General features: G+C 35.2%; 1 protein-coding gene across 2 annotated transcripts in view; it reads left to right on the forward strand.

Annotated features, from left to right (window-relative positions):
* Positions 1–12,159, forward strand: part of LOC110797511 (transportin MOS14) — a 43,201-nt gene that overhangs the window by 16,051 nt on the left and 14,991 nt on the right. For both annotated transcript variants that reach the window (XM_056840292.1, XM_022002626.2), the window contains exons 12-16: positions 4,316–4,396; positions 7,647–7,760; positions 7,873–7,952; positions 8,840–8,975; positions 11,003–11,152. In XM_056840292.1, coding sequence (XP_056696270.1) covers positions 4,316–4,396; positions 7,647–7,760; positions 7,873–7,952; positions 8,840–8,975; positions 11,003–11,152 — 561 coding nt within the window. The remainder of the gene's footprint in view (positions 1–4,315; positions 4,397–7,646; positions 7,761–7,872; positions 7,953–8,839; positions 8,976–11,002; positions 11,153–12,159) is intronic.

Genomic DNA, 12,159 nt, shown 5'->3' on the forward strand with positions numbered 1-12,159 from the left:
ATTTTTAAATTTAGAAAAACTAAATTAAGATAATTTCTAACATTTCCAAACTTATTTAGGAGAACTGATTTTTCAATTAATTTTTTTTTTTTTTTTTTTTTTTTAAAATTTGGGGATGCACGACGTGCTGCAAAACCCAGCCACTTCCTCACGCCCTCACCTGAAGATGACATCGGCCAACATCCACCCGGAACCACCGGCCAGCCCGCGCTGAGAAGGCCAGCCACGCCGGCCGACCCCGACACCAGCGCACGCCGACAACAAAGCCAACAACGTGGCCCAGAAGCCAAAGCGGCGCAACAAGCAGCGTGGCCAGCCTGCTTTGCCGCCGCCAGTTATTTTACTTATTAACTACGCCCTCCGTCTCTTTTTGTTCTTTACGTTTGGTATTTTTCACGCGTTTTAACGATTAATTAATTTGCGTCGAGATTCCTCAATTTTTTTATTTAAACAAGATAAATTACGTTTATTTATAATGTTTTTACTTTTATCAAAATTCTGATATTGGGAAATGAGAAAAATTTAATATCCCAATGGAAAAGTGTGAGAGATTAAATAACCCAATGAATTTAATTGGTTAAAATAATAATTGGACACAAATTTTGATAGAATACTAAGTCATTTATGTGATAATATAAAAGGAAATGTAAAGAACATTTTGAAATACCCAAAAAGGAAAACGTAAAGAACAAAAAGAGACTGAGAGAGTATTAATTAGCCGCCGCCCCAATTCACCCTCCACCGTGGCTCCACCGTCGCAGGTGGTAGCCACCCAACCATGGGGGGTTGCTCTTTTAATTTGTGTAACAATTACCCAAATTTAAACTAATCTTTATCCAACTTTTATTTAAAGATTAACAATTTAATTAGGGTTTAATTATCCGAAAATTATGCTAGAAATTTTGAATAAATCAAAAAACCTTAAACTGAATTTTAGGGTTTTTAAGAATTAGATTTCAATTTACAATCTTTATTAAAATTATCTAACAAGAATTCAAAAAATTAGGGCATAATTATCGTACTTTATTCAAAACATTCATAAAAATAACAATTATTTTCCGAAAAATTCGATTGTAATTATGAGGCTGATCTATTGAATTTTTTTTACAAATAAAATCAATTTTTTTAATTGTTATCCTTAAATTTTATGATTAATCGAATTAAACATAAAAATTAACCAATTCAATAATTAATATACAAAAATTTCGAAAAGTGGCGGAAAAATTACCGAAAAATTTCGGCTATTGTATAAAATTTAGGGGATGATCAGTAAATTTATTTAACAAATTAAAAGTCAAATCATTACTTGTTAACAAATTATTATCTTGATTAATCTTATTAACCAATAGATAATTAAAAATCTAACAAATTTAATTTTAAAAAATCCGAAATTTTTTATGTGAAATTACTTGTTAATTTCGGCCATACATTAAAATTTTTGGAATTTTATATATTTATTTTGAGCACAAACTAAATAAATCACAATTTATAATTTCCAATCTATTAATATCAAGTATCAATTATGCAAATTCAAGCCATGAATAAATAACGTTGCGTACAATCATTATCATAAAATATTATGCAAGAACCTAAAACTTATACCAATGTAGGATAATATAGATGCATGAAGCGGAATTTCAGGAAATAATTTCCTAACATCTATCATAGGATCACATGCATAACAATAATATGAATCAGATTTATGGTGGAAGAATAATAAGCTTTGTAGCGTGTTCTCCCGTTTGTATGCAAACTTCGAAGATCTGAGAGCCCCAAGTGTTGCTCCTCTATTTAGTCCACAGACACCGGTTGAACACCAACGTCTTCTAGAACGGAAGAGGAAAAAATTCTCTTGTTTTGGTGGTAGTATAAGCGGCGTTTACAAAGGGTTTTTGTTTTGTTTCAAAGTTACTGATTAACTTGTTGTACGTAAACTTAATATTATATCAATATATCATATTAGAGTTATATGTTATTTAGGAGAGTCAAACCTCCATCCCCTTTCCCTTATGGCCGGTTGGTACAAGGCCCACTAATGTGCAATTTAGAAGGTGGACCATGGTGCAAAGTGAGCATGGTAGTATATAATCAAAAGAATATCTTGTTACGTGAAAAGAACATGAATATATTTTTTATTTATATTTTTAATAAATAGTGAAAATAATATAATATTCTGTATAACAAAAAAGTGAATTTTTATAACGCATGTTCTTTTGTCGTAGTGTCATGTTTTTTTGCTTATACACATATGTTCTTTTGGTGCACCATGCTCATTGTGCACCATGGTCCATAGTCCACGGATTGTCACTAATGGGCTTGTTTGCTTTTGTTCTACTAATGTTGCAATGTGTGTCCTCATAAAATTAATATATTTTAGCTATAGGCCCAATTAATATTGTCCTACTAATCACATTTATTCTCTAGCAAGCAAATATGATTACTAAAATAATTAACTTATTATCTTCAGAATTAATTCCTATTTATATTTAATAATTGCCGGAAATGTCAAGGACATAATTCATTCAATTAGATGCAGAAGTGGAGTACTTCTAATTTACAGTTAATTCGACCAAACAAACTATCACGAATTACTACTATCAATGCAAACAATCTATCATGATATTCATGAATTACTAACTTAGTGTTGATTTGACTACAATATTATCACGAATTATACAATCAGATGCAAGACAATCTATAGTTAGTTAAAAATTGCAAAAAGTAAAATTGCAATTACAATTCCCTAAAGACCCACAACACTCCATTCTTGCTCCTTTCCCTACTGCACTCTCCTTCAAACCCCTTCAATTTCGATCACTGTGAAGGGGGGATATAACTTTATAAGAGAAACGAAGGATTATGGTATAGCAATGGAGCCGCAATCACTTGGGAAGTTCAGCTGCAAACCCCTTCTTCAATTTCGATCGATGTGAAGGGGGGATATAGAGAGAGAGAAACGAAGGATTATGGTATAGCAATGGAGTCACAATCACATGGGAAGTTCAGCCGCCGAAGGAAGCCATCAATGGCGCCGAAACACGAGACTGATTCGTGAATACGTGGGGAAGTTCTAGTTTTATGAGGAGGGAGCGGGACTGATGATCTAGGCGAATGAGGGCGTATGGAAGAGATTAATGAGGTTTTTTATTCTGGAAATTAATGTTAATGTCACAGAAGAATAGCTAGGTGTACAGAGGAGAAATAAGGAGAAATGGAGGAAGATTGAGGGAGATAAAGGAAAAAAAGGGGTAAAAAAGTTTTTTAAAAAATCAGGTGTATAGTCAATGCCGGAAATTCAAGTCAACCGCCGGAAACCGGCTAAAAGGGGTCTCTTGCAAAAAATTTACAAATCGGGTTTTTTCTTCTGTCAAGTTTTTTTTTATATGGTAGTTCTTGCATTATATCTTTTAAATGGTGGTTTATGAAAAATTTGCCAAAAAAATAATGCAACACGAACTAGATGCTTTCAACTTTGAAAAGTTATAGTAGAGTGAGCATAGAAAAAAAATGCGGGTGCGGTCGCGTTCGCGGTGACGGTCATGTTGTCGCGGAAACCACTTGTAACTGTTGAATAGAACGGATTGCGGTTGGCGTAGTGTGATTTAAAAAAAAGAAATTCACTTAAACATGTTCTAAGCCTTCTTGTTGCATTTTAAGTCTTAAAAGTATTATTTCAACACAATATAACCAAATCTATCATAATATGAGTGAGTATTATAATACGTGAACAAATAACCACTCAAAATATCATGTTTCATAAACTACATAACTAATTACTAAATATTTTAGGCCAATTTGTGCATGGGGGAAAAATGTTCAAACGCCGCGTGTCCCGTTACTTGACGGATGACGTGGGAAGAAAGACATGATTTTGCCGCACTCGGTTTCGCGGAACGGAAAATCCAAAACCCGTCATATAACGGCTGTTACGTAACGGATTGATCGAGTTTTATTTCCATGACAATGAGTCATTTAACCTTCGAATGCATGATGGTTTCATGATTTCCGTCTTTCTCTCTCTCCGTACTATGACACCCAGGAGAATGAAGGGGGGTGGAGAGCAGGAAATTATTTACATTTTTATTGAGAGATCACTATTGAATTTTATTTTCCTGAATGAAGGTCGTCGATACATTTGGTTTTAAATATTTCTGTCCAATAAAAACTGGTGCTACTGTGTCACACACATTCACCTTTTCATATTACGTAATATTTTTTTGAGGGGAAATACACATTGCATACCTACAGCAGGTTTCACTTTTTTCTTGCTTGTATGATATACATTTTTTGTTTTTTGTTTCCAATGTCTTTATAGGTTTTCCTGGGTGGATGGATGTCAGGAAACATGCCTATTCCTTGGAGCGAGATAGAAGCCAAAATGTTTGCACTTAATGCGGTGAGAAAATAAACTTCGACAATGCTTACATGTGTTTCATTCATGTTGTTGGTAACTCTTACTATCTTGTATCGCATACTGACGGCAGTTCTGTATGACGTACCTTTGTCTATTAATTCCTTATTTCTTTGGTGATGTTGTTTTTCTTTATTTTCTTTGACCTTTTAATACTCTAGTCTTACACGTAAAAGTTTCTTTATTTTGCTAATTATTCCAAAACATTCCTTGCAAATCGGCATATGGTTACTCTTGTTCACTCTTATTAGTTTATCAACAGTCTTATTAGTTTATCAACCCCATTCACTACGTTATCCACCCTAAAGAACTATTCGCCCAAATGAAAAGCAAAAGCTCACTACACTCACTGTCAAAGTAGGCGTGGAAAACTTGGCTTGCATTCTGTATGGTAGAAGTCCAGGTTCCATGTAGGAATTGTATCCCATAGCACTATATATCGTTGTTGGGTTAAACCTAAGGTGAGTTTACTTGTCTCCCCCCCTCCCCTCCCCCCCCCCTCCATCCTTCTCTCTCTCTCTCTCTCTGTTGCTCTTTTTGCGTAACTGGTGACACCTTCTGCCTCTTCAAACTGTTTCACTCGTCTTCACAGAGTAATATATAGGTGCTTAGAAGTTTAACCCCAGTAAGTAATCAATTGGAGTCCGATTGTTCTAGGTTGGATGCCTGACCATCTTAGTCATCAAAATATTAAAGCCCAGGAATCATGTCGTTCCCATATCACATGTCTTTAACAATTCATCTATTTTGGGTTTTGATATCTCAGATGTAGTTAGTAGTTAGTCTTCTTGTGGTTATTTCCTTTATTTTGGTTATTGCCTGTGTGAAATTTTCTATAATATATATTTGTTGGATTTTTTTTGGAAAATTGTCTCTTGTAACAGATGAATCTATGGTGTTATAAGTAGAAATAAGGCACCGTGGGGATGTCACCCATTTACAAACGGGTGCTATCGAATCCTCTCGCTATCAACGTATCATGAAACATTTTTTTGACAAGCTTTGAAAAGTCAAACACAACTTTTAAAATAAAACTTGGCTCCACTAATATAAAATCTTCAAAATAAATAAGAGTGAATCGTTTGACGTAAGCTAGTTCTCACGAGCCATCTCTAAAAGTCCTCACCAAGGCAACAAAGGCATCAGAGTGCATCACAAGCACTATCGTGGGCGCTGGCACTAGCGTGGGATGGAACGAGGAATGGGAACGTGGAACGTTGCAGATAAAGTTCCCCGAAACGATGAGTTTTTTTATATGTATAACTTATTACATATATATCATATTCATTTACTTTTGAGGTGGCTTATGTACTTATATAAAAATAAACGGGTTTTCTTTTATAGTAGTTAGTGGACTCAGTAGTGATGGAAGCCTAATCTTATATAAAAAAAAACAAAGTAAATAAATGTAAATTTTTTCCTGGGCTTTAACCCCAAGCCCCACGTCAAACCCTCGAGAAATAACATTAACAACCCGCCGCATAAAAGTACGAGGAGAGAGAAAAAAAAGGTTTTGTGATTCATCCCTATCACCCAGCCGCTTCTGATTCATCCTCAACTCCTCATCAAGAAGCCATTGATAGATGGGATCTCTCTCTCTCTCTTCCTTTTCCTCCCTCTTTATTTCCCTAGTCATGAGGTACTCAGATTTACGATTGGGTTCGCCAACTTTGCCGCACCGGGTCGCGGAACATGGGATCGTTCCCTGTTCGAGTGTTCCAGGCACCATCATGGGCCATGGGTGGCGTGCCTGGGCGGTGGCGGAGTGCCCACTGGTATAGAGGAATTTTTTGAATTAGCAAAAGTTACTAGTGAACACCAACTTGACAAGAACGTAAAAATGGGCTATTTGGTGGGCCCAATGGGCTTTGTTTAGGATGGAACTTAGGGGTCCCACAATTTTTGGCCCGATGAAGACGATGGTCGGGCCAAAATTGGGTTTTGAGGCCCATAAATACCCGATGGTGCTGCATGCATCCCGAGATGCATCCGGAAGGTTCTAGAGTGCTCTTGAGCTTCTAACTTGGCTTTTTCTAGATGTTTCTAGCTTGGATGAGTCTACAACGTCCTTGTACAAATTTTGGTATCTAGAAGCCTAAGGGTTCCTATGGAGCTGGGAACGTTCTAGAATCGTATAGAACACTCCTTTAGAGGAGGTTAGAGAATTCTCTAGATATAGAAGTCTTTAAGACTTCAGCGCCTATAAATCTTTAGAATTCACTTGTACAGATCATCAAGATCATCAAACACTTGGACACTTCATTCAAGCAATACAAAGCATTTTTAAAAAGCCTTAAGCAGTTGTGCCGTAACATTTTCCACACTTGAGCTATTAGGTGAGCATCGAATTGCCTTGACTAGTTAGTCCGACGAGAGTGTGAAGCTAGTAGACAACGTGTTAGACTAAGGAAAAAGTTCAACATGTGACAAAGTGCTACCTTCAACTATCATTCTTTCCTATGGAACTGCCAAATTGTCAATGGAGTCATTAACGCTTTTGATGATTAATTTATCTTCATACTTTTATTTTGTTTTATAAATGGGAGGTACACGAAGAAAGCCAACCACGTCTTCTCTTTAGACTATGACCAAGCTTCTAAAGAAATAAAGTAAGAAATTTTGTTATCCATAAAAGGGTATATTTCTTGATGAATATCTTCCTACGTTTATGCATACCACAAGAACACTGCTGTATGTTAATTAGGGATAATTCCCAAAGAGATAGAAGTATATAACCAAAGGTTTAAGAAGTTTAGAGGTGATTAGGAGACTCTTTCTCTTCTTTGCTTGAGCTGCGCTATGTGAAACTAAAAATGTCTTTGCTGAAGTGCATCTTTTCTTCTCAACTGTTGCCCTTGTACAACCTCTCAGGCGTTGTTGCTGGATTATTTTGAAGTAATATTGCTGCAGTTTTTGGAACCTGTTGCCATATTTTGCTGGAATAATGTTGCTGGAAGTATATAACCAAAGGATTAAGAAAATTGAATAATGTTGCTGGAAATAAATTATAAAGATTGATTATTCACCGTTACTACGAGTCATGAGTATGATGTATCTATTTAACCTTTTCTTACTGTTCTAATCTTGTTTGACTGTCGAGCCCGTACTGGACATTCTAGGCTTCTCAAACTCATGAGCGGCTCCTTTTCATTTTTAGACATCATTATTTGCTGACTTCGATGGTTGACTTTGTCCAAGTAGTAAACTTAACCAACTTTTTTTTTTCCCTATTTAGGTTGCTGAAGTGGTCATACAGGAGAGTGTAAAGTTCGACTTTTCTATTGTTTTGCATTTGGTGACAATTCTATCCAGCAGGACATCTAATGAACCTAAAGGATTCATGTGTATTGTGCGTACAGATATCCTATATTTCTTTCTATATTTCAAGTGATGCGATGTTCCTGATGCTGTCTGCTTTTATAAATTATTAATCTCTCTTATCTCATGATCTTCTCTTATAGGTGTACAGATCACTTGCTGATGTTATTGGATCCTATTCTAAGTGGATATCTACTCTTCAACCAAATGCTAGACCTCTGCTGTGAGCTCTTTTCCTTGATGAAACTGCAGTATTTTTTATGTTTACGACTATGCAAAATGTCAACAATTATAAATGTACACCGTAGCACATATGGAACGGATGCTGCTTTTGGATAAGTTGTCATTTTTCCTTACACGCCAGCGATATGGGCTTGGGTGAATTGCTTTTCATAGCCATACAGCTAAACTAAAGCCCTTGCGATTCTACTTCTCTCGACTTACGGGAGAGGAATGCTCAATCCTTATTAGAAGCTTTTGGACTGAAAGTCTTTTTGGAATTTTTCCATTCTGCAAAAATGTTTAGATAGTTGTGCTTCTATTACTTTAGTTCCTAAAGTTTCTAACCCTTCTAATGTTAGAGACTTTAGGCTGAAAGCTTCGCTTAAGCTCAAAAGCTCGAAGAGTGGTAAACTCATAAATGCTTTAACTAAGCGAGTAAACTCAAAGCATAAGAATACCAGCGAGTTTCTCTTTCTATCGCTTTAAAGGCATCACATCATTTGAGTAAACTAGCAACAGATGTAATAGCTAAAGCTAAGCTTTTGGGGCAATGTTGCACTCACGGCCTCACGCGCTATAGTTTTCTTGCTGGAAGGGGAATCCTGCAAGGTTTTGGCTTGCAATAAAGCTAGGGTCCTGATCGAGCAACTAGTAGTCCTATCTATCCACCTCTCCAGGCACAATATCTTGAGTACCAATGATGGTGACCACATCGGGAGGGGGGAAACAAGGGTTCAATGATAAATAGGCATAAGTTTTTTGTTTAAATTAAATGTAAAGAACTGTCTACTTATGCATGTTAATAGGGAGCATAGTTGTGAATTTTTGTTGATAGCATAACTAATTATGAAGTATTTGTTACTTTTGGCACTGCTTCTCTTTTTTCAGATTGTTTCTTGCTGCTGGGATCTCACAGCCTCTGTCTGCTAGTCCATGCGCATCTGCCCTGCGTAAAATATGTGAAGATGCATCTGCAATAATGTTTGAGCCCTCGAATTTGGAGATTTTAATCTGGATTGGAGAGGTGAGTTATCATGCTCTTTATATATGCTCGTATCAATTGCTTTATTTGGTACAGATGAAATGGTGTTTCAATTTTTTATTAGGATAATAATTAATAAGATATTTACTACTATGAATATTGATATTTATTATGAAAATTTGTCAACAATTACCTTGTATACATTACTTTTCAAAATATCTGCAACAAACTACTTGCTCTATTCTTATTTTATTGCATCCTTTCCCTTTCGGAAGTTTCATATTGATTGCCACATTACCGTTTTTGTATATCATTTCTATCTACCTCTCGTCTTTTCTCATCACATGGTTCCCTCTTTTTATTTCGATATACTCTCTCTTTATAACGGGGAGGAGCGCTTTAGGAAGTATCCTTTTAAGTTAGTATGGGTATATTGGGAGTAAGTTAGGTGGTTAGTTAGGTGGGTATATATATATAAGCTTATTATAGAGGGAGAGTTACGTTGAATATTAATGACTATTTGGTTGAGCTTTTAAGAGTTCATTGGGAGAGAATCAAGCTCTCGAAAGCTTGAATATTAGTTACTTTACTGTAATGCCAGTTTACTAATCAAATCATCTTCCGTCCTTAATTTCCTTTCTCTATGATGTCTTAGTTATGTTAATTCATAACATACTTCTTGCATCCAGTATATGTCGCAATAGTAAAAGAAAAAAGGAAGTATCTTTTAAGAATTATTTGTTAATGTAAGACTTTCTGTTGGCTAAATTGGACATCTGTTTTACTAGGAAGGTAGTGATACTGTAAAGAAAGTGTCTCATAAGTTATCTTTTGCAAACATTATTTATAAGGTAGTTCTTTTTTAATCCAATAAGTGCTATATATAGTAGGTACTTAAAGAAGAGTTTCTTATTAGTTATCCAACTTATCCTCCGTAAAAGTTTTCGGAGTTGGTAATTAAAACCTTTTCAAATGTTCTGTTGGGTTGATGTGAGTCAAGTCTATTTGATTCCTTGATTGCCTGACGAACTTAAGGACAAGTTCTTTTTAAGAGGGAGGTACTGATGTCAGTCAAGTCCTATTTCCCCAACAACATGCTATGTTTTCAATCCTTTTATTAATATCTAGTGAGTTGCATGATTTTACTTTACACCTAAAGTGAGCGCTTTTATATTCAATTTATATATGTATTTTTATTATTCTGGGCCTCTAAATGGGTTCCAAGATGTAAGGTTAATAGTTCTGTCTTTAGGGAAGTTTGTTGGGATTTTTATTTTCTTTTCCATGTTCGAGTAGGAAGCAAGTTAATGTTAGCTATACACGGAGGGTTAGGGCTGTGTAATCAAAGTAGACGTTTATTGGGAATTTTGTAACTTAAGCTTTGGCTTGCTTGTTAGAGTCTCAGATTCAAGTGATTGGGTTTAGGTTTGAGTTTACTTTTTCATTATTTGAACTTTTAAGAATAATTATTTATTCTAAAATCACTTATTATCATCTGCCACAATAAAGGGCCACTAAGGTTCATGTCATGAAGAGAGGATTCTGATAGTTGATAGTCTCGGGTTAGAGATGAGGTGGTTTCTGTGACATTTCCAAATTCTCATATGATGCTATCTATTTAATTTTGGATTTTTGAAAAGTTATTATGTTGTAGTTCTCTTCAATATCTCATGGAGATTTATGAGTCCTCCAGATTACTGAGTCCTTTTTGAGAAGTTAATATGTTTAGTCCTCCAGATTGTTAATTTTGGCAAAAAATGGAAGTAGCGGGTAATCAAGTGAAATATTAGTCTGATGGCTTGCTGGAGCACAACCTGCTGCTCAATGACATATCAATTTTTTTTTTTTTTGGGTCCAAACATATCAAATTATTCATCTTGTTGGCTCCATAATTATGGATATATTGCTGGAACCCTGTTTATATAATTGTATTCCTTTTTCTTTTTATGAGGTGCTTTCACTTACTTCCTAATCAACCATATACTAGATTGTTATTTTCCTGCTCTTCATTGATCAGTTAATTTTTTTTTATTCACTTTGCATCCTATCCCAAAATGCCTGCTCTTCAGGGTCTGGAAAAGCAGCATTTACCACTAGAAGATGAAGAAGAAGTTGTTGGTGCAATCGCTCTAGTTGTTGGCTTTCTTCCTAGTAATGAGCTGAAGAACAACTTGTTGTCTAGATTACTATCTTCTTGCTATGATGTCATTCAGAAACTTGTAAGCTTCATTTCCTTGTCTAGTTTTTTCAAGTGGTAGATAATTGATTCATGTGCTTTTTTTTGGCTTTTTGTTTAAGTTGACTATATCTCTGTACATCTAGGAAAGTTTTCCTTCAATCCTTCAAATAGGAGTTTGCGTCATTTAGATGTTGCTTAATTTTCCCTCACACACCTTTCCCTTTACCTTTTTCATGTAGTGATATGTGGCTAGTGTTTTGTTCCTTTTGCCAATTCCAAAAAATTATTGTCATCTCTTATGTAACCTTTCAATAAAATATCTTGATATGAGTTGAGTTTTCCATAATTATTTCATGACATTTTACTCCTTACACTGTCAATGTAAGCCCGACATTCCACTCAAGTAACCTTATAATAAAAAAATCTAAGATGGGTTGACTTATTTTCCTAAAGACTTAAATATACATAAAAGACCCTTTCTACTCATAGACTATTATTCCTTTGATCTCTATATCATAGGCCACATATTGACCCGACAATCACAATCTGTTCTCAACTTTTTTGAATGTATGCAATCTATGACGTGTCGTCTTCCTTAAAAACTTTTACTTGTCGTATGTGATAACTAATACTCCCTTCGTCCCCAAATTATTGTCCTTTACCATTTTACGTTTGGGCACACATATCTAGAGTAAATAGCAGGGTAGTGTAGGCTTTTTTGGTAGATAGTGGATAAGTAAGAATAAAGATTTGATTGAGGGAGAAAGAGTTAGGGTGCGTTCTATTCACTATATTTTTACTTATTTTTCTGAACTTATCTTATCAGAACTTATTTGAATTTCCTTGAACTTATCTGAACTTATGAGAGCTTATTAGAACTTATCTTAGTTATAAATTATACTTGGTGAACTTTTTTTTTTCCTGAACTTATCTTATCTTATCTTATTTGACTTAATTGAACTTATCTGATATTTTTTTTCCGGAAATCAGTGGAAATAAGGTGAACAGAAAAGAGCCTTAGTGGAGGGCACCACATTACATGAGATA

This window comes from Spinacia oleracea, chromosome 3 (assembly GCF_020520425.1).
Source record: "Spinacia oleracea cultivar Varoflay chromosome 3, BTI_SOV_V1, whole genome shotgun sequence".
Classification (NCBI taxonomy): Eukaryota; Viridiplantae; Streptophyta; class Magnoliopsida; order Caryophyllales; family Amaranthaceae; genus Spinacia; species Spinacia oleracea.